General features: G+C 42.0%; 1 protein-coding gene across 3 annotated transcripts in view; it reads left to right on the forward strand.

Annotated features, from left to right (window-relative positions):
- DHRSX (dehydrogenase/reductase X-linked) overlaps positions 1-23,803 on the forward strand; it is a 169,943-nt gene that overhangs the window by 19,895 nt on the left and 126,245 nt on the right. For all 3 annotated transcript variants that reach the window (XM_052773610.1, XM_052773611.1, XM_052773612.1), the window contains one exon: positions 17,985-18,092. In XM_052773610.1, the coding sequence (XP_052629570.1) occupies positions 17,985-18,092 (108 nt within the window). The remainder of the gene's footprint in view (positions 1-17,984; positions 18,093-23,803) is intronic.

Genomic DNA, 23,803 nt, shown 5'->3' on the forward strand with positions numbered 1-23,803 from the left:
TAGGAGAGGTTTGATGCTTCACAGAATATTCGTTGGGCAAGAAAACTACATCCCCTATCCTACCCAGAACACCCTCAGAGTTGTGTAAGGCTGAGTAAGAGCTCTTGGCTGTGACACACTTCTGCTTTTTGTAGTGTGACTGTTTTCTGCCAGAGTATGCTTTCTGAGACGTGGACATTCTGCCATCTGAGGGAATGTCTAACCATGATTGCTAACATTGCTCAATATTTTAAATTAGCCTGGAGAAGGGAAAAAAGGAAAGTTGGACCTAAAAAATGCCCTGAACTTGTTTCTGAAGGAGGACCTTGAGGGAACAGTTAAAACCTTTTTTTTTCTTCTTTTTTCTTGTTGACACATTGGTAACATGGTGATATAACTAAACAGCCTCCAACTCTATGAGGAAATACGCATCTCCTACAAGCTCTGCGCTGAGTTATCCTCTGTGACGTCAGCTTCACCAGTGTGAGAAAACAAAGTCACGCCAGAGGAAAGCAAAGCTCGGTCACCTCCTGACCTCGCATCTCACGCCGGCGTTTCTCACACGCACAAACCAGGATTGAAGTTAATGAGCCTTATGAGTGTTCAATGAATTTGGGATTAAGTTTTTAATCTGCTACGCTGCAGGCAAGGGTTTGATTGCCACCTCCGGCTGCCCGGGCGCGTTGTGCCGCAGCAGGAGGCAGGTGATGCTCCGTGTTAGCGATTTGTACCAAAACAACTGATACTAGGGCCTGTATTTCAAGTGCTTTGCAAAGCCACTGCAGAAGATGCTCTCTGCCCTAGGCAGGTTATTTTTAAAACAGAAACAGATAGTTCTGTAAAACGGTATTTTAACAAACATGTCAGCCTGTCCCAGCTAAGGAAATTATATATGAGTTGACATCAGACCTCGTTCTTTAAAAAAAATTCAGTGGTACCATTGCAAATGGCTTGTAAAGGATGCAACAGTCTACGTATTACACAGAATGAAAGCGACTTTCTAAATAAAACATTACTGGCACTACACTTTCTGCAAACCAGGACTGACACAGTGAAGAGATGAGCTTGTAATTTTTTTACGGAATGTATCCCAGTGAACAGAGCACCTGCAGAGCTGTAAGTGCTGGCTTTGTGGCAACCAGATATAACCTGGATAACTGGAAATGAAACATTTGTGCTACGAAGTGCTACTTAGAGCAGATATACAAGGGCTTCTTGGACATATTTTTCCAAAATAACATCTTGTTAATGAATAAAGCCATCCAGTGTGAATACAGATATCATCTAATCTGCCTCTTGGAATGCTTTCATGCTAATTAATGCCACCACCTATATGCCAGTCTTACTTGTGCATTCATAACTGGAGTCACTGCTTTGCACGGTGTACGATTTTAACATTAAATAGTCTGCTGAAAATTAGTAGGAAAAAGGTCAAGAAATGCAAAATCCATGTTCTCTCAATGATGCTGTACTTCCTCATTATATGGTACAGATATTTAAAGAGCAATTAACTCGAGTCAGAAGCAAGTTTCAAGAGCTGCAGACGCTGCCATTAGTAGTGCCTGGTAGGCACTAGCAGAGTTCTCTGCACTTGGTTGTAGGCATGTAACTTTATTCCTCCTGTAGTTTCTCATGGGTTCATTTTTGCGGTTGATCTTGTAAAGTCATTATGTGTAATCATCCAGCACTGCAGGGAGGAAAGGTGTATTTGAAGATACAGGGGAGAGAGTGTAATACAACAAAATAGGTGGGCAATGTTGTAGCCTGGAGTTCAGCTTGAGCATGGCTGTTAGGGTTATACTACACTGGCATAAGGTCTTACTTGTTTATGCATATGGCCTTTACTGAGATTTTTACTATTAAGTGTAGCATATCTTCTATCCATCTCTTCCACCTCCTTTTTTAAAGTGATTAAAAAATTATTTTTTTCTCAATATTTACTCATTAAAACCAGTCATAAAATATTCTAGTGAAGCATAGGTGAAAACCATGATTTTTTTCACAGTCTTCTAATCCCATTTTCAAAGTGTGCTTTTTCTTCCTTAAAAGAAAAGCATACACATACCCACATATGTATATAGAAAATGATTAATTCAGTGATGAGGTCCAGTTTATTCAGTTCAAATTCTTCCAAGCTGCTACCCTCTGCTGTAAAGGACTAAGTCATCTTTACAAGTGAGGTCCAGCTGATGGCCAGCACGTGGTTTTGCTCAAGGCTGCAGTGATGGGGACTGAGTCTGGGAGCCGTCAGCGGGCAGCGTGTGGCCAGCGTGGCCGTTCTGCCGGCAGCGTCTCTGCAGGCATGATCTGTTGCTTGCAAATGCATCGGGGTCTGTGCCAAAACGGGTTTGCAGCGTGCTCCTCTGGCTTGCCCAGTGGTGGTTTGGAGGGGGAGATGCTGAGACCTCTTCTTCCTGCCGGTCCCTGGCGTCTGCAACAGCAAAAGGACCGGGGGAACGTGAGGCTGGCAAAGTGCCCGCGGTCCGTGGAGAAACATCGCTGCCGTCACAGGAGCATAGGTGCTGTGATCCCGGTGAGTTGTTCTGGGGGTCCCTCTTCGTGGTGACGTCGCTCCTGTCTGCCTTGGGTTTGACCGTAACTACTGCTTTTTTACCTGAACATGTGTCTTCCCCGGGCTAAACCTGCATGGGGCCGGCTTTGCTGGTGTGGGATAGATACTGGCGTACTGCCGTGCTGGGCACAGCACTCCCTTATAAAGGTACCACGTGCGTTAGCAGAGCAACACTTGCAGAAGAAGAGTTTATTCAGTAAAACGATGTCTTCCTGATTCTCCAGGTGAAATAGGGAACACCAGTAACCGCATCTGGAGTAGAGCGTGGGCTTTTGCTGGTACAGCAGCACTGGTCACAAGCTGCGCTGGGGCACAGACGCGTTAGCCAGATGCCGTAGCCTACCTTGGGAGGGACGTGGTACTGTGGGCAGAGTGAAGGTGGTGTAACCTTCGGATTTTCTGCGTGGAAAGTTGCAAAGCTTCGAATGCAATGCAATAAAATAAACGTTGATATGAGGACTCTAGTAGCTGCTGGTTCAGCTTGGAGAGACAGGAAGGGCTCTCTTTGCTCTCCCTGAAAAGAGCTGCACGCCTTTTGCCTTCTATATCACCAGTAATTTCTTCTGAGAGGGATGCTAACTCGTGGCGAAGCCCCCCCAGGGACCGAGGGTGAGTGGGCTGCCTGTTCGGAATATGCGTTACAGGGGGCTGATGGAGATGGAAGGCTGGAGTCTGGAACAGCGACTGCATTTTAGGGTCACATCTTTCAAATCATCAAGAAGTCAATGCGCAGTGTAAGGTGTGTGTTTGAAACACAGGCCTTGCGTGTTCACGGAAAGAAGCCCTAGAGAGAGAAATATTGGAAACAGCAGAGAGCTGCCGAACAAGCCAGTGCAAGCTGTTAGGCTTTTATTCCTCAAGCTCTTCCCCTCCCTCCCGATACATTTAAATTGCTAAATTCCTTTATGCTGGTCAAAGAAAAGCTTCATTCAAATGATTTTAATTATTTAGCATCAAACAGAAGTTAAACATAGGTGTGATTTTTTGCTGTTTAATGTGAGCTGTGATATGAGGGCTGTAGATAGGTAACTGCCATCCACCAGCTTGGCAAGGTCCGTCCTTTGAGAGGTGGCTCCAGGCATATCAGCTGCGCTGGAAGTTGATTGTCTGCTTAGCATGATGAAGATGGGACTATAAGACCTGTCATAATAAACAAAATGTCTTTTTCTGAAAAAAGAAAAAGACTGTTTCACACCAATGGGCTGTTGCAGGACCATGCGATTTGAGCTAGATCCTCTGGTCAGGTGGAACAGAAAGCAGGCGTGAAGCCTGTTTGTGCTGGCGCTGATGCCTGAAGAGTGCTGGTATTTCTGTCTGACGTCCTTAGAAGGACTGACAGGGTGCACTGTGAGGTATCGGCCTGTTTGAACTGCTGGTGAGGTCAGATAGTTGGGGAGCGAGGTCGTAGCCTGGCCGTGCAGAAGGGCCGGCGTGGTCCCTGCAGCCTTCACCTCCCTTCTTAGAAGCAGGATGGTTGGGAGGTATCAGCCAGCAAAGACACGTGTTTCTGTATGAAATGAGCTTTCCCCTTAAAAATTTGGAAAGCTATTTATAGGAGGTGATTAAATGTAGGGACAAAAATAGGATGTTTGTGTCATACTCCTGGAGCATTATCAATATTGGGACTTGTTTTGTGAGCAGTTGCGTTTCTTCAGAGGAGCGTGTGATACTCTCTAATTGAAATATTAATAGCAGATAATGACACTGTGGAATGATGGCCTCTTATACGGAGACATACTTCGAGAGCTTCTAATCTGTGTGGTAACTCTGCATATTAAAAATCTTTGACAATTTTGATGAAGAGCAATTATAGAGCATGCACAGTAGCTGCTCTTTGAAGTTAACAAATTCCCTGAGTCCCGTGAATCGGCATTAGATTAATGGCCTATAAAATTTCATTCAAAAATAAGATTTTCACTGAGGAATAAAAATGTCTAATTTTTTAAAAAAACTAGCTGTCACTATTGCAAAGCAGCTACCTTCCTTGTGAAAACTTTGGTGCATATTTTATGAGGAACAAGAAAGATGAAAATTGAAAGAAAATGTGCGAGTATGAGATCACTTCAACATGTGTTAAGAAAGAGGAGTCTGAAAAGAAATCAGTCTTTTCCTAGAAAAGGACTGTCAGGAGGGAATTAGGAAATTATATATGTAGTGCAGTCAAGACCTTTCTGTACTTGCACTTTCATACTCCATTTGAAACCCCTGACCTGCTTGTGGTATCAAAGAAGAGAAAAAATGAATAAAATTCCATCTTTGGAAAACAAATGTTGTAGCTGTCTTGAAGACAAAACATGTGCATGCCCGTTGTACTTTCTCATTCCAAGTTAGAACTGATTTTTAAGCAGTTTTGTGTACAGAAAACAGCTCCATCCAAAGGCTCAGGGGGTGTAAGTGAAACTCCCATCTTTAAAAATAAATAAATAAATATTAAAAACCCCCACAAAGCTATCTTCCATCACGAATTTGTACTTCTGGAGGCCGGGTGGTGGCCCTGGGCGGCGGCATGTGGCAGGGGAGGGTTGAGCAGCTCAGAGCCCCGGGCAGTCGGGGCATCAAGCTCAGGCATCGCCCCACGCGGGGCAGCTCCCTCCGGGGCTGCGCAGCCCCACGAGCGTCTGCCTCCGTCAACGCGCTCTTGTCCCAAGGTGAACCTCGTTTCCTTGGAGCTACTGCTTTGGGTGCGTACGCTGAGGGGCAAATGGGCACCCATAGGAGTGGTGATCGGTGGGCAGCCTTTGCCGCTCTCCGGACTCTTCACCAGGAGCCGGCTAGAAGAAGAAATAAATGTATTAGCCAGGGGCTGGTTTGAAGGATGTAGAAGTAGGGCAGAGAGGGAGAGGAAGGGTTGTTGAGGCTATTTTCCATCTTTTTTTTAAGCCAGTAGCACCTGAGGTTTATCTCACATTAATGTCGATGTAATGTAATGGCTGTAATGGCTTCTGATCATTAATCGCTTCTGCAGATTTTAATAATATGGAAATGTGCTTTTTAACATTTTGTATTATTTTAATTAATTGCAGGTATCTCAGGGTAGCTTTAAATACCAGTTGGTTTATGTGTTGCTCTTCCTGTTAACTAGATTTTTCCCAATAATCTCTAATCACCTTGTACCTCTCTTCCTGATTCTAATTGCTGGAGCTTTGTATACGTTAAGAAGCACTTCAGTTCACAAGTGATTGCACAGTTTTCTGAAGTGAAGTACTCCAGAAACTTTCAATTACCTTTTAAGTTCTGTATACTAACTCATGACTTCTGCTTACTTATTTACGTTTGATGGAAATACTGTTACGCTGAAGCCACAGGAAGCAAAGGGGACTCTTTCAGTGGCAGCAGAACATTTTGGCGGCTGGGAGAGGCAGATCTGAATGTGACCTTCAGCTGGATGCTCTTAAGCTTGATTGGGATATGGAAATTACATTCTCTGGGAAGAGAGAAGATGCAGTTTAAACTGCTCTTAATGATCTCGCCAGCTACCCCTCGCCCCCCCAAATCTAATATAGTAAGGGAATATTTAAAGAATCGACTTTTCCTATGTATTGGTTGCCCAGCTGTATCTCTCCATCTGTGCTCCAAGCAAGAAGTGATGGAATGATTAATTCAATCTTTTAATAGTGTGTGATCAGAATAAGAGGTGTTGGAATTCACATGCAGTAAAAGTAGAAGCTGTAAAGACGATTTTGGGGGTTGTGATACAATATCCTGTACTGTCTAGGAATGTGATAATACTGTCAATACTGTCTTGAAAATTAAAAATAAAATATTTGGTCTTTTGAAAAGTATGGATCATAGTGCAAAGTATAAATTGTTTTCTGTTGGCTTTTTAATTCCTGTGGTAGGATGCTAAGAAGCAGGTAGCAATATTTCACTTTTGGTTTGGATTTCCAGTTTGACAATAAGTAAGTAGATCAGTCTTTCCAGTTTGACCATAAGTAAGGAGACCACTCTCTGCTTCAGTTTCTGCATAAGAAAGTGCTGATGAATATCTGATTTTCAGCATTTTCTGAGCTTCGGGTTCTGTCAATATTCACCAGACTTGAAGGTTTATGACAAAACCTTTCTTCCATGCAAGTTGTGGGGGCTTGCCAGCTTGGGTTGATTTCCGCATTATTTGGGATTAAATCAAGAGTAGCAGCTGGTTTTTTTTTTTCCTGAGGTCTCTTGTTGTGAAACAACCAGGCCAGCATTTACGGTCTCCTGAAATGCACTGCAGCCAGTTGTGACATTTACTCAGTTCGCAATGGGGCAACAGACATGTCACTCTTTGTTGATTGTTTTTTTCTTCAGCATTTCAAACTCACTGTCATCACCCCGATTTTTAGGTCAAAACTATAACCTAAATGCTAATTTTTCACAGTTAGACATGAAATTTTAAAACCTTAGGAATTCTGTGCCACACTTCATGCAGATAACTGTCCAGTTTTTTGAGGTAGCTGGGGTGTGGTCTTTCCAAGAGAAGACATTTTCTGACATTACTTACATTTAGCTTTATTTTGTATTTGGGGCTGCTTACAAATTGATCACTGGATTTCTGAGCATGGTATGGAGAAATATTACATTTATTGGGGACTTTTGCGGGAGGGAAAACCGTCTTTAAATGGCAAATGTTTGGTGAAACTGAAACTTTATGCTTTTAGATTGGAGGTTACACTGGGAAGGCTTTTGTATGCTCAGGGGACGACTGAGAGCAAGGACTTGAAATGGCTTCTTACATACTGAGGGATGTAAACCATTCTGAGATGGAGCTGCATCTACTTGTTAGCTGTTTGTAAAAGCTTGGAGCCTGGACAATCTTCAGTTCCTGATAAAGAATGAAAAAAAAAATTGCTAATGTCTCTAAGTTTTGCAGGATGGGAAAATTCATTCTGCAGGTACTAGACTATGCAGAGCTATTTCCATTACCCCTATTTAAATCTCCTGGGATGAGCTCCTCTTTTTATCTCGTTATTTCACAACAGGAAAAAAATATAATTACAAGATGACATGACTTGAAGAGCATTGGGAAGTTTTACATAAAATGACATTGCCCGAGGTATTGCACAGTTACATTTGCCCAGAGGGAGGGAGTATGGGAGTAGGTATCAGTAAATCTGTTCAAAAGATAACCAGATGCTTTTTCTTGATTTAAAGATACACCTGTATATAACTTCCCTATCTTTAGTGTGACTGGAGTGAAAGAGAAGAAAGCCAAAGAGTAAGATTTAATAGGTAAATATATAAAAGGAATGAAAGATAAGCAGGGCAGAGAATACATGGCAAATGGAAATATGTCCTTCTCTATTCTTGTGATAGTATTTTCCCATGTAAGAAATGATATGGGCAAATGGATCCTTTAAATATATGCATATGTAGGGAATGGTTACTTTCTTCTTGGAGCTAGTGTTGAGTTTCTTCTCCTGGTATTTTTAACAAATCCAGTAATCTTTCACATGCAGGCTGTGGCTGTCCAATATACTGTAAGGAATTATCGGGATTTCTTCATATTATTGCAACAACCGTCTTGCCCTTATTTCACAAAACCCCGTGTTAGATTTTTGTGAAGTGCCTTTTATGAGCAAAGCCGGGACTGCTCATGTATCGATCGCCTCGGCTGAGCCGAATCAGCGCTGTGCCCTTCAGCCACCGCTCCTGGCAGAGCACAGTGGTGTCCCACACACCTCTCGTATCTGGCTGTACGGCAGCGAAGCCCTCTCTTCTCTTCCAAGCGAAGGTGGCATTTCATGGCCTCATCCGAGTCCCTAGTTGGCATCTGTCCCCAACACAAAATGATTGCATAGTGGAGAAAAATATGCCATGTGTGGTGTAGTCCAGTGCCAAATATTCTTGCACAAGTTCATCGATATGTAGTATCAGCCTTTATCTGAAATATCCTTGTTCCTTGAGACTAGTGTTTTTCTGGCAAAAAACTGGCTGAAGCCAGGAATAGCAAGGATGTTTAAGATAAGGACTAGCGTGTGATGGCAGAAGTTGCTCAATGCCAGTTTGGAACTTGCAGAGTCATAATTTCACTAATATAATTTGTACTTGTAGTTCTAAGGCAACTTTTCCATCTCTTCTTTCTTTTTTTTTTTTTTTTTTCTTTCTCCCCCCCTCCTTCCCTCCCTCCCCTCCCAGGGATCGAGTGCTCTCCTAATCCTGCACATTCAGTTGGGAACTTTACTCCCAGACTGGATTGTGGGCAAACTTGGATTCCTGATGAATTTTTAGCAGATTTTAATAGCGCACTGTGGTATTTCCCAACTGTCTGATTTGTATAATGCTGTGTTCAATCTATCTATTTGGCACTCGTAAAAATTAGATTCAAATCTCTTATCTTTAGACGAGTTTTGGCTAAAGGAACAAAGTACCCGAGAATGGCAAACATGGCCAGAAGTGAGATTTAGGACTCGGGAACTGCACCCTCCCATCTACTTCTGCTTTCTTTTACCTTAGGGCAGCTCCATATTTGTGGGGATCAAATTTCCTAATATCTCTCTGTCAAAAGCAGCCTGAACTTGTATTGTAAAAAGCTCAGATGTATGCTTCATCAAACCGCTTTTCAATGCAGCCTTGTTTCCCATTGTCTTGGAGAAAGCCAATTCAGAAATGGCAAGAAAACTTCCCAGCTAAACCATCCTCTTTAGTTTTCTCCATTCTCAGCCTCTTCCTTCTTGGGGGGGGGGCAACATTCAGCTTTTTTTGGTATGATCAATGAGCCTGATGCAGAAGGTCTCTGTAGGGTTTATTGGAGGAAGAGGATCTTCATAGTCAGAGCGAAGACAGCATAAATCAGTTCGGAAAATTACCATCTATATTGTGTTTGAAAACTGCAATTATCTTTTACTCTGAGCAGCCCTTCTGCCAAGTCTAGCAGCATCACAAAGACCAGGATCAGTATTACTGAGGATCCTATTTGACAAATAAACCAAAAGCTCTCAGGCTGCAGCCAAAAGATCTGTGAAAATGCAGTTTCCCTTGGCTCTCGTAAGCAGGCAGGACTTCACTTGCAGACACTCCAGTCATATGCACTAGAGAACAGGGCACTGAAAATCCATGTGCAAGTGCAGAGGAAGTATTTTTCAGATGACTTTGGCAGTAGCTGTAGCTTACCTTTCTACCAGTCTGTGGTTACAGTGCCTTGACTTACACCATCTTCCCCCCACCAAACCACGGTTAATTTGCATCCGTTAAGTAGCAGGAGGCCAAGCTCTCTCTGCAGGTCTTGTTGCTGGACCCTTTTTTGCCTTGAGGACAATACCACCATGCAGAGATTTATGATTCAGGTGTATTAAGTTGCTTAGAGATGTGTCTCTCCCAGCTAAATACTTGGAAGTAGGGGGCAAGGTGAAGAGAGGGGAAAGCAGGTTGAAGCACTTGAAAATGACCTCTTCTTGACCAAAATAACTTTTTCCGGTGTCTTTGAGAGTCTAACACTCCCTTCTGCTTCGCCTTCCACACCCTGCCTTCCACACAACACTTCTCCCTTTATCTGCGTTTATCCTGTCTTTCCAAGAATCACTAGAAGAAATGCAGATAGGTGTGTCATGCAAATGAAATTTTTAGTGCAGCTTTCCACCCCCCTTCCCATTGTTGCTAGAGAGATCTCTTATCACAAGACTTGGATTTTTGAGTGCCAAAAACCGTTGCTCTGAAAAGCTACCTTATTTAGGGTATTGTTATTTTTCTTTAGCAAAAAAAATACTTCTTTCAGTACTGTAATGCTGGCATTATAACTTTCTTCTTACTACTGCGCCAGTTTATCTTGCATCTTTTCTAGTTAAGTGGATTTCTTTTACTATCGTTAGGTCTTGCTGTGGATACTGGTGCTCCAATCTTGTGATATTGAATGCTAATAATACTTGTTGCTAATACCTCCCAAGGCTCCCCAGTGCGTTCATGAGATGCAAAATAAGAGGAGGAGGAGCTATTCTGCTTATTAATCCTTTGTAGTACAGCTTTCCCATGTAATAAATGAGATATGTGGGGATGAGTTCTGGAATCAATTTTGGGAACTTGTGTCTCTGGCTTCTGTGAAGGGCTTGTCGTCTTGCCTGCAAATGTTATCACTTCGTCCCTATAAGCAAGCTGGCGTGCTTGTCAAAAAGCTAAACAAATGCTATAAACTTACAGCAGGATTAAATTTGGGATGTTTTTTTAGTTGTTTTCATTGTCAATTAAAAAAAATTAGTCTGGCTCAGCAGATGTTTGCTGCTAACTCTGAAGAGATATCACTTGTTCCCACATTGACAAGGTCAGGAAGGGATGAGGATACACATTAGCTCCTTAGCTGGGTGAGCACGCTGCTTTTCTAGTTGGCGTAGCTGCTGACTCCCGTGCTTTTGTGTCATTTGCTGCCTTGCTACACTTCAGCAATTCGTCCAGGCTTGCTGGATATGTGGTGCCTTGGCTTGAGTTACAGCACTGGTTGGGTTCCCAGGTGTCCAGGCAGCCCAGACAAATTGCTGCCGCCGGTCCAGTGACTGCCCATGCTGCATGTGTGCGGGAGCTCCGCTCTATTGTGGAAATGTCTGCTTCACAGGGCACGGGCTGCACGTGTGTTCCCGTGTTGGATATCCCAGCCTGAAATACAGGGGATGGAGCTTCTATGGATTTCCAGCATCGGTAAGTGTGGGTTATTGTTTGTTGGTTCGTTGGCACGCAGCGTTTTAGGACCTGTGTGTGCCTTGTGCAATTGTTAAACAAGAAACTTGGTCTTAGAGATGCCAGGGGTTTTGCTGTGGTTTTGTGAGCGGTTGTTAACAATCCGTCTTCCCTATCAGTGGCTGTGTGGGAGGCTTCTTAAATTAGGTCTTCCCCTGGCTGCTGAAATTCTTACAGCCATCTGGCTGCTGCTGTTCCATTAATAGCACCTTGAGATACTATGCATTTGTAGGGTAAGGGACACATTTCCATGGTTTGGTTTCTCCTGCTGTTCTGGTTCTTCAACACCTTTCCCTTCCCATGAGTAACTCCAGGGCCAGTCTGTCTCCGGTACCTCCATTTCCTCATGATTCCTGACTTTCACTTCTTCTGCAGAAGTAAGACAAAAGCTAGGAGGCTTGTCACCTAGCTGGTGCAAAATTCCAGTTGTGCTTGGAAACAGATGCTTTCCCTGGGCAAATAAATCTCCCTTACAGAATGCATCCATTGATTCGAGGTACATTGGACCTGCTGGTCCTGAGCCAGTGGATCTGCATGTGCGCATGACAGTTGTTCATCAGCAGAAGGCCTGGTGGCCTCAGCTGCTGAAACCAGCAGGATACCTTTTCGCAGAAGGACTAGTCAGGCTGGTTGCCACCTACCTGGTTTCCAGCCTTAAAAGACTTCAATCTTGATTGCATATTGATGTTCCTCAGGAAAGTGATAGGAAGCAGCAGAGGCAGAAAAGATTTTGGTGTGCAAATTTGGGAAGACCATTTGCATCTGAAAGATCATCTGCATAGGCTTATAGGCCTGCATAGGACAGGCTTAGGATGTGCAACTTCTCTGCTGCTGAAAACTGATGTCATACAAGAAAAAACAATTGGTTTATTCCTCAGGACTTGAGTACCTGAAATTGTCTTCTGTTAGGATAGTCCTGGAATGACTTTTTAAGTCTGGACCCCGTTTACTCAGTTTCTGCCAAAACAGAAGTTTACAGAGATGTTACTGTAAGGCTCACACAAAAGGCTATTGCTGAAAGCTGCATGGATTCCCCAGTGGTCTACTGATTGCCTCTCGGAGTAGCAAATGAAGTATTTTTCTACATCTGCTTTGAAAGAGATCTTAATGGCTATAATCTCAGCGCTGCCACAGTGTAAATCAAGGAAAAAGAGTCAGAGTATTTTAGGATAGGAAGAAGTACTCAATAATTTGGTGGTAGACTGAGCTATGTGAATTCTTTAGCCAACTAGAAAAACTCGATTGTGCCTTGTCCTGTGGTGTTAGATGAGAACTGACAATTACAGTTTGCCCTCTTTTTCTCCCTTGGTGTTGCTATACAGGAACAGCTCCAAACTTGGCTCTTGTTATTCTGTCATCAAACTAAATATTCATTGTGGCTTCTTTTCTTTTTTTCCTTTTTTTCTTTCCATCTGTGGTTCTGCCAGTTACCTTCAGGCATAATATTTGCATGTAAATTATTCAGTTATAGGCGGAAGCTAAAAAATAACTGTTAGGATTTGTCTGTGGGGTGTCTTCAGCACAAATGCCACCAAAATCCCTGCGCCGAGTGCCCAGTGCAGGCAGGTCCCAGCATGGCACCTCTCATGTGGATCCTTTGACCAGCTCTTTGGATGCCTTCAGTAGTGGTTGTCTTTCTTGCCTGAGAAGGACCGGAGACTGATTCAGACAATCTAAATTCTGCCTTTGGCCTTCAATATCTTAAAAAGAGGGTTTAATGAAGAGATTAATATAAAGATATTATATTTTAATGTCCACATGACTCACTCAAAATGTTCCACAATGTAGATGCTGGATTAATAGGGTAGGAGATGGAACATTGCACAAATTTGATGCAATTTGCCTTTAATAAACTTTTAATACTTTTTTTTGGCCTCAAACAGGCTGTGTTGTAAAGATTACAGAATACCAAAGCAAGCAACTCTTAAGGGGAGCTCTTCTGAGGTTTGCATTGTCTGTGTTCACAGAGTACATTTCTGCAAAGAAGAAAGTTTAATGCCTCTGTTTTGATTTGGCTACTTCAATTACCCCCACCCCTACCCCAGAGTTGAGATTTTGCCAGCAGGAACTGGTCATTGGTATGGAAGTGGTCATTGATACGGGTCTGCAGTCTTTTATTTCTCTGTGGTCTTGGCAGTTGCAGAGACATCTTGACAGCCCTCCTTAAGAGTCCCTTGAAAATTAGTATTTTTAAAAATTACAGAATTGTCTTAAATTCTTCATAGTATCGGCTTTGTGTGAGGATGTCTCTGTACATGGAAGTTAATTCAGATTAAGGAGAGGTATATTTAAAAGGACAATAATTATTTTAAAGTAGCTTCTAATCTGGACATATTTACTACAGAATAAATCTACCTTATTTTTTTGCTTTAGCTTAACCCACTTGCAAGTAGACAGGTTTATTTCTTCCAAATATGGAAGAACCTGCAGCCTGGGAGAAGCCTCTCTCAGACTTTGGCATGATAAAGCAGCACCGAAGGACTGCAGGCTGGTTTCTTCGAACACAAAGGGAGATTAACAGCTAGTGCTTGGTCAGGGGATTTCATTAGCACTAGGGCTGTACGGTTCTCGTGTCCCACGGTGAGATCACTGGCATTACGCCTCTGTAATTGAGATCGGTATCTACCTACTTACCAGCAGCAGAGGCAGAGAGAGAGCTGGGGTGTTTTAAATGAGGTGCAAGAAGCGCCAGAGGGAACCTCCCCGGCCTGGCAAGGCTGGTGGGTCTCCACTGCCTCCTGCCCGGGGGGCTCCCAGCCTCCGGCCATGCTCGGCTCAACCTCTCGCACCAAATAAACCAGTATCTGCTGGAAAACCAGGCTGAGCCCAGGTCTGCTTTGAAAGTTTGATGTTGGGTTTCATCATGGAAGAGGTGTTTTCACACTGAAAAGGTGGGTGTTTCGCAAACTGTACCCGACAGTGGAGCTCTAGTGGGAACAGGGCACCAATAAACTGCCTTTCACTGTTGTTGCCACTGGCTTACACATGCAGCCTGGATTTGATCTTGACCACTTTTATTGATGTAAGAACTAGCAGTGTCTCGCTTTCACGGAGATTCGTTTTACATTAAGGTATCTGTCTTGATGGAAACAGTACACCTTTTCTGCAGATTAAAATTAATTTAAGATTAATAAAAATAGAAATTAATAATTAATTGAGGGGGTTATTTTGTTGGGGTTTTTTTTTGTCCCGTCCTCCCCCACCCCCCAAGATGTGCTTCTGTTTTTCTCTTTGTGTTTCCCATTTTGGCTGAAGTGAGCCGATATACTGAGATGTGACATGCAGTGTTGTGTCTATTCAAAACCATGCTATGTAGAAGCTGTATACTGTAGCTGTTGTAAATAAAATGGATACCGTCCATTTGTCCATGTGTCTGCAGCCCTCATTTCTCCCTCCCTGGGTGCTTTCTTAGGTGCTTGGAGCTAACTGCTATAAACAGGCCTGTTTTAAAGCTCTCTGTAATTCAGGATCTCACTGAATGCATCTTTGCAGTGGAGTCTGTCTGTCACGCCCTTCATTGCAGGTTGGTAATGTACCTAATTTGAGTGGCCATTGGGACCAAAAATTGTCCTTTTCTTTGCAGCCCTCATGGACAGGACAGGACTGGGCATTTTCTCTCATTGTCCTCTGCTAAGCACCATTTCACCGCAGTGATACCTGTTACCACTTTGCTCTTCTGACTTCCCATTTTTCCTTCATGTTATTGCCCCTTCCCCAGTCCTGACTTCTTTTTCTCCTTTTCTTTCATTCATTTTCTTCTAGGAAGTGAATTAATTTTTCACTAAAATGTCAATTCTTACTCAATAGATAGATATAGTGGTGCAGTAGTGGAAATGAGTGACAGCACCTGTACGCAACGTGCGAAATCCAAATGTCACATTGGCAATGTAGCGAGAGGGGAGGAAGGAAGAGGAGGCATGGGGAGGCAGAAGAGGAGGAGAAGGTACTCGTGCCCAAAGGAAAGCAATTTCTCTTGAGGAAATTCCTTTTGCTAGTGTTGAAGTATGTTTTTTCAGCTATAGCGAAATAAACAAAAATGGAAATGACTTAATTTTCCTTTTTTTCTCCGAATTCTGTACCCAAATGCACAGGTGAAACGGGATTAAAGATAAATGGGGAGGGAGAGCTCTGGGGAGGAAGCAAACCTCGCATTTGTGCAACTTGTTCTGTCACGTGTCAGCAGAATTTTCAATGTAGTTTATGATTGGATTAACTAAACTTGAAAAGAAAATTACTTAGTGGACTCCAGCTAACGTTTTTGCCTTCTAGATGACATTTTCTTTAGAAGAACATATGCAGTTGCCACATGCAAAATTCACACATGTATCTATCATGGCCAGAAATGGCCTTTCCTGCTTTAAACCAAGGCAATGCCAGTGCTGCCTGTATGGATTTAAAGCTGTTCGACCCCTCAGGAGGGGCCTCAGAATGGCTCTTGCAGCGTCACTTGACTGAACGAAATGGTATTTGCTTTGCAAGAGTTCATTTTTCAGAGTCTTGAACTTTTTGAGCTAATAAAATCTCAAAAAGATGTTTGTTTCAGAACTGTCTGCCATATTGGGTATGGCAGGGCAATACCCCAGAAAAGGGTATTGCCCTGTTCCTGGTTAAGAGACCTGTCTCCTCTCAGCATGCCTTTGGTACAAGGCAATGTGTCCGTGTTTTCATGCGGTCTAAAATGTTGAACAGTGGGCACATACTGGTCCCCCTTTTTATGAACACAGATCATTCAGGCAGTGATTTTTAACTCAATGGCTGAGAGGACTTGAGATTATATGTCCTTGCCTAATTTCAAGCATATCCGGTCGCGCTGAGGCACGAGGGCTGTTCACACAGAGGTGACAACAACTTGTTTCACACTAAGAACATTTATTTTTCTTCCTCTTTAAAATCTTTGTTTCCTGTCTGCATTTTCAAAAACTGCAAAAACATATTTTTTTTCCTTTTTTTTTTTCTGCTTCACTGACAGAGAACAGACCAGGAAAACAATCTAAAAAGGTCAAGTCTGGTAAAGTAATAAGCAATTAAAAAATACTACCCAGAGTGGACAATTTACCCAAGTATATATGGTGAGGTCTAGCTTTAATTTCCAGGCTTAACTATTGAAAAAAATGTGGGCATTTTACTTAGAGTTTGTTAGGAGAAATATTTTTGGTGGAGATTGCAGGACTGCATATAACTAAACTGAAGCCCTTTAGGCAAGCTCTTGGCAAAGTTTTATTTAGCTTGAGTTATATATATTAGAACACCTACATGCATGGATATCACTGTAATAGGAATTAACTTTCAAATACTTGCAAAAAATTCTCACTCTGCATGGATGTGAATCATGGATATGAAGAATCATGTCATTACCTGAAGAGAACGGAAATTCATGTTGAATTGTGCTGGAAAGAACTATGTATTTCAGAAAAGATGAAATCCGTGTCCTTTTTGAAGTTGCTGTGAAGAAAGCAGCTTGTATCAGCACTAGTTCTGTGTTTCATAACCATATAAAATATGAGCTTCTGTTGTACAACAAAGCAATCCCCTAAAAACCTAGAAATCAAAATAGAAAGTCCTTTGATAGATGAAAGTCGGCAGCTTTTTAACATTTGTTATCTATAACATTGCCTACGGACACTGCACCGCAGCAAAATGAAATATTCAGCGTCGTTTTCCCTGTACAAATACCTAGCAGCTTCTTCTAAAAAGCGAACAGAAATTCACCTCGGTCACCTGAAGACCACACGGTGCTTCACGCGAAAGATTCGCCACCTCATAAAACCCCCCCGATTTGATGTTTGACCTCATTCATGCCTCCCCCGAGCAGTTAAGCTAAAACGCCTTTGCTCTCCTTTGGCGGGAGGGGCTCCCTCCATCTTGGAGGGCTGCGCTGGGCAGCCCGCGGCCTGCATGAGAGCTCGCGGTGGGGATGGCGGCCGCCCCGCCGGGGTCACCCCGGCCGCTTTTTGGCTCACCCGGCGGCGGGAGGGCTGCCGGGGGACGCAGGAGACGCGGGCCGTGGGTCGAAGCGGCCCCTAGCAGAGGGGGCTCGGGGCGCGTGGCCTGCCCGCCGGGCTGGGCGCTGCCGCGGGTTACGGAGCGCTTGTGGGGGCAGAGGCACTGTGGGGCCGGCCCGCCGGCTGCTGCGGGAGAGGGCTGCGGCGGGTGGGAAAAGCGGGTGGGGGTTTCGTGAAGAAAATTGCCCCCTCCTTCCTGTGGGGGCCAGGACCCTGTGATTTTCAACAGGGAGAGCGCTCAGTTCTGCAGGTAAATTCGGTCCGCCGGCTCCTGCCCTTTAGCTGCATTGTCTTTGAGTGAGCTGTGTGCTGTTTCCCCCATGTTACCGGTAGAGGCCTGTCCTTTGTCATTCGAGAAGTTTCCAGGGTATTGTGCTGCCGATGACTGAATTTTTTTCCCTGTATGCATGGAGTAAACCATCCCTGAGCTGGCTTGTAGCAGCGGTCACCTTGCTCTGTAAGGAAGTGAAGGTGAAAATTTTAAGGGGCGGATTGCTGCAGGATGACAAAATGCATGCAAATAGAAATGAGAAACTTTCTGAACTGGGTGTTTGTCTTTTGTGTCATCAACCCCAGTCTTCTGTGAACTGTTAATACTGGAAAATTACAGCGCAGTAGATAATGGTGGATTCTCAGTAGTTTTTATTTCTATACAGAGTTTGCTTCTGAGATTGTTTACTGGCCTGGCTTGAGTGGCCTGTTAAGTCTACGCCTCTTTAAAATACATCTTAACTTCTTAATCGTGTTACTATTGTGAACTAACCTTGCGTTATTTCTTTTTCTTCATATAGTTTTCCCTACACAAAATGGAAAGGTTGCTATAGTGACTGGAGGTGCTAAAGGAATTGGTTACCAAACTGTGAAGCATTTGGCAAGACTTGGCATGCACGTTATAATAGGTAAAGTCATTATTTTTGTAATATTAATATATTTTTTGTTTCGGAAAGTAATTTTTTTCTTTTAAGGAGTATTTTCTTTCCAGTGTAAGTAAAGATATGGCAGGGGAAGGTAGGAGAGGGTTTTGCTAGAATTTAGCACAAATAAAGATTTCTTTTATGTTTTGCTTTGCAAGATCTTAAAGAAAAGTGGACGGAATTTTTTTTTCTGCAAAATTTTGAAGAGTTGGACTACCTTATATAAGAAGTAAACAATAGGGTCATGAAAAAAAATTAAAAATATGGGTATTACAAAAATATTTTGTTATCTTATTACTGAGGATGGACTGTGCTTCAATGTTAGGGTGCACATGCTCATTACGAGGAAAACTAATAAAAGCCGTAAAGGAATATTCCAGTGTGTAGTGGGGGATGATCTGTGTTGTAAGGGCAGAGGAAGCCCTTGTAACTTCATCCATGTAAAAACTGCACATTTACTTCTCAGTTTGTCACTGTAGGTGGCCTTTGTAGGCAAGGCAAGGAAATAAATACCCTGAGAGGTACATTTGTGTCAGTCTGAGACGGGCTGGACAACTCACCTTCTGGAGCTGCCTGTTTCCCTCCGTTGATAATAAAGAGCTTATAAGGTGACTATGTTAGACTGAGGCATCTGAAGATAGGATAGGTGAATTTCTGAAGGAACTCCAAAAATGCCGTGAGCGCACAATTTCTTCTCTCTACTACAGACAATATTAGTGAGACTTTGTTCCTATTTTTTAAAGGGCACTAATATATCTACTAAATCTGTATGTAACATCATGAATATTCGTATGTTTAAAATGCTACATTCTGCTCCCTTCATCTTTCCTTAACTAGATTTTTACCTAAAACACTGTAACTTTTGCACCATAAGGTTACTGAAGGTTGGTATTTCATAATACACTAGCAAGCTGGTGATGCCATTTTAGTTAGCTTTTATACAGAATGTGCTCTCTCTAAGGTTTTGTATACACATCTTTAAAAAAACCCAAAAGACACCAAACAATAAACAAGAGCATAGTAGCCATGTAGTTTTAGTCTAGTGCAATCAGTAACACTAATGGAGTTGCCCTGGAATCGTACAGGTGTAATGCAGAATACCACTTACTCAAACGTGTTTTAATAGATGTGTCAAAACGAAGCATCTGCAAAATGCAAGCAGATGCTGCTATTTGCTAGATGTAGCTAATGTAGCTAGATGTAGCTAATGATGTCAGCATTAATATTTCACTAAAGAAGTCGCTTTTCATGTTTAAGGTGGACTGCAAAAATATACTCGGTGGGAAAACAAAAAGGCTAATTTTCTTCTCTTTGCACAGGGTCATGGAAGCATAGAACATTGCTACTTTTTTGAAGACTTATTTTATACCATTTAAAGTTTAGCGTATTTTGTGTAACAAGATTCAGTGTGTGATCTTTGGGAAAGGGATGGTGATATTTAATTACAAAATCTCTAAATAAGCTGATTTTTTTTCAACTCACAATCACCCCCTCATAGATCTCATTCCCTCACACTCACACCCATACTCTCACAAGCACCAAGATGTGTGTGCTCATGTGGCCTGGTGAGCATCACTTGTGTGCAGCGTGGGAAAAGGTACGCCAGCTACTGAGTCCTTATCCTGTCTCTGTCGTTCTTCTTGATTGGAAATTATGAGCTAGTTTATGGACAGATATTTATACCCTTTAGGAGTCATCAGCTCTTAGTACATTTTTCTTTGTCTGGACTATATAGGCTCTGTCTATATCCTATTTTCTGGGTGGGCTAACAGGAAAAGTAATGGTATGGGTGATATGCCGCAGCCTGGGTGTTATTCTCTTGGTAGCAGAGTGCATGGTCATCTGCTGGCAGGTCCTCTGGGCTGTGGCCTTGACATAAACAACACAGGAACCGTGTCCTGGAAACATGTCCTTTATTTTCAATATGGGGCATTCTTTTAACTCTTTGCTCTGCTCTTTCTTCTGGTGCTTACAGACACACACACTTCTATTCACTCTTCAATTGTACCAACCTTAATATTTGCGTTACGAATCTCTACAAATGGAAATTAATGAAATTAATTATAGGAAGCATTTGATGAGTAAGATTTTCAACTGATTCAATTCTTTCAGGCAAACTCTGACCTAAACAGTGAGCCCAGTGAGTCACAGCCTTCTTCTTTGCCTGTGAAATTCTTCAGAGCAAAGAAGCCCTGTCAGTAGAATGGGTAGTCTCAGGCTTTGTTCCAGCTGCAAGATTAAAACAGTCTCAAAAGCACATTAAATGCAATGACCTTCCATCCTTGTTGCTAACTGTTGGCCCCAAGTGTCCAGAGTATGCTTAAAATACCTGCTGGCACATTGGCATGCGTTAGCACATTCAGCTTCAGGCCACACAAGCGAAGATTTAAGCCTCAAATAAGACAGCAAGTGTGCTCAAGCTTTCTATTCTAGAAATGTTTTAATGCTATGTTTGTATATAGGGGTGAATTTACGTGAAAAAAGTGTGGATGTTAGGTGAATTTGGGCTTGCAAGGGAGACTCGTGTAGCTCACAGTCAGTCTTGCCCATTCACTGAATGCTTCTTTCCCATTACAGGGACTAAGTAATGGGAATATTTAGCAATAAAGAGTGATATCCCTGCAGCGGGCAAATGAGTCAAGCCTGAATGTCTGATGCAAAGATGATTCACCATTTGTGATGGATGTGATTTTACTCCATTTGACATTTTAAAGGAGTAAATGTTTGAAGTAACTTACTTTTAAATCCAACCTACCAATGGAAGGAGGAAGACAAATACGTAGAAAGCACATTGCCTTGTGGAACATGAATAGGCACCGTATGAAAGGGCAGCGTGCTCACTCAGAGCATTTTCAGCAAGCGGTTGCACAGAGCTTTTACAGCTTCTTCCTTTCCAGTCCCAGCACGGGTGCACAAGACTCCTTTCTCTCACCGATAGTCTCCCTCTGTGGATGCTGCTCACCCTGCCCTCAGCCTCTTGCTGGGAAAAAGGTTGGCGTGAATGCTGAAATGATGAAAGTAATTTTCTATGGGTTTTGTTTGATAGATGTCATTGAGACTTTTTGCCAGGCTGCGATAGCATTGCTCAGAGTCAGCAGGGCTTTTACTTCAGGAAGATCTCATGACAGACAGCGGACCCCTGGTAGGGAAAGCTACTGCCAGTGGTGAGTCTTCAGAGTCAAGCCACATCGGGAGCTCCTGCTCCCTCCGATGCAGTTTACTAGTTGATAAACAAGCTTGCAATTTCATTTTCAGAAAGAGAAGGTAAATGACACACTGTTTTTGGTGCCTACTGACCTGTGACTGATATTGAAGATGGTGTTTTGTGTGCACTTACAAATATATATGCTCTTAACAATAAGGACATTGAAAATCAAGACATCTCGGTCATTTTTATGACTCCCCAGTCATAAAACCCAGTAGGTTCAGCTCTGCATCACAGTGTTGGCCACGGTTTTGTGAGTCTGAATTCAGACTGATTAGAAGAGTAAAATCTTCATATTCCTTCCATCCTTCATCACTGGGGTTTAATTTTAAGAGGATTCTGTGAGGGCATGTTAAAAAGTTGAATTTAAAAAAGAGAGCTTTGGTTTGATTTTTCCTTTTTTTCTCAGTACATTGATAAAAGAAGGCTGGGAAAAAATGTGTAAGAATATGTAATATAGAAGCTTTGATAATCCTGATTGATAATGGTGAATGAAAATCAAAAGATTTCCAGCTTGACAACATTACACATATGCTGCTCGGTATAAAACAGCAGGTTCAGAACAGTGTAATCAATCTTTAGTGTCTGAGTATATCAGTGTCACAATTTTCTGAGACAGGCTCACATCCTGAAGGAAACAGTCTCATTATATTTATATATATGTATATATATTCAAGTGACTTATTTAAGCCATGCAATTTTGGTATAAATAAATGTAGTTCCATCACCAGACTCAGCACTTCTGTGTGAACTCTGTAAGCCCTGAAGGAGACCAACCAAGAGATATTTCTGTCATCTCTTTCATTCACATTAGTTTCCAATTTTCAAGCTGGACTCTCTGCACTATAAATCAGACAATTCTTATGTTGTATAATACTACAAAGTGACTTTAGAAGGATAATTAAACCCTATCAAGATGGTGCAATTGTTCATTTTCAAAGATGGTTTGATTTAATTTCAATTACTGAAAATTTATATGGGATACTTTAATAGTCTTTTCTCACTATAAATAGATGTATGAGATGCTTGAGTTATTATTTTTTCTAGAAAAGTATTTATCTTCCTAATTTTAGCCAGGTTTTGTTAGGCCTGAGTGAGTTGTAGAGTTAGTCAGGAAGTGTCGAAATGTTACCAGCCTTTTAAAAGTGGGTGATGGTTTCCTTTTTCTGGTATGAACATTAAGAAAATGCATGCAGATTGCCTTATAATTGTCATTCAGTTCAGTTTTTAACATATCAGTACACTGTAATCAGGGTTATGAAAAACACTACTTACAGTGCTGTCTGTTATTGATACGCTATGCGTGTGCACACAGCCACACACAGCCTTCCAAATCCCTAAGAACTTTGTCAAACACTTTAGTCCCTAATTTCTGTGAACACTGTCACTATCCTTGTTTTAAAAAGACTTTTTCGTTTTTAAAAAATGCATTGGTTTATGTTTATTAATTTGAACATTCCACCTGTAAAATTTATAGGTTTCTTCTATAATTGGCCGTGGTTTAAGAGTACTTATTTATGAACAAACTCATTACAGCATTCCTTGGGACATTTGGAACTATTATTAAAATGGTGCCAAACATCTGAAAAGACACTTAGAGCACAAGAATTCTCTTTTGGGCAGTAATCTCAAGTAGAAATGTATCTCAGTCAACTGTGCAGGTGTATTTCATAGCAAAATACATCGATTAACTGATCTCAACCGTCATGTGGATGAGGGAGATTTGGGTTGATATGGTTTGGATTTCTAGAAATCTTAAAGCAAAATTCTTAAGACTGTTAGGGACACTACACAGCCCAAAGGGTAAGTACAAATGCCATTACATTCATACAATAACATTGCATGTTATGACAGAACATAGACATAAATGTTTATTTTCTTAGTAGAGAGGGTGTTACCACTGGAGTTCAACAGGGATATGTGTTAGAACACATGCTTTCAAGGTATAATTTTAGAGGAAGAGCAAATAGTGAAGTGGCAAGTCTTTCAAATTGTATTAAATTATTCAGGGTAATAAAGACCAGGGATGTGTGTGAAGAATTGCAGGAAGACCATAAGAAGCTGAATGTTAAAAGGCATGTGCAATTCAGCGTAGATCAATATGGAGTGATGGACATGGGGAAAAATCTGAACTCCAGAAAAAGACATGATGGGTTCTGTGTTGACCATCATCACTTTGGAGGAAGACCTTGGGGTTGAAATGGATTGTTCTATGAAAACTCAGTGCTCAATAGCTTGCTCAAACCAAAACAAATATTAGAAATTGTTAGAAAAGGAACAAACAAAACAGACAACATGAGTTGATTCAACTGTGTGAATCATTTGTGTGCCAGCACCTTAAACGCTGTGTTGAATTCTGGTCTGCCTATTTTAAAATGGATAGCATAAAAATTTAAATGGGTTAGAGGAAAACAAGCTTATCAAGGGCAGGGAGAAGCATCCTTATGAGGAACAACCAAATGGGCTTGGAGTCCTCAATCTGAAAATTTGT

This window comes from Harpia harpyja, chromosome 22, assembly GCF_026419915.1.
Source record: "Harpia harpyja isolate bHarHar1 chromosome 22, bHarHar1 primary haplotype, whole genome shotgun sequence".
Classification (NCBI taxonomy): Eukaryota; Metazoa; Chordata; class Aves; order Accipitriformes; family Accipitridae; genus Harpia; species Harpia harpyja.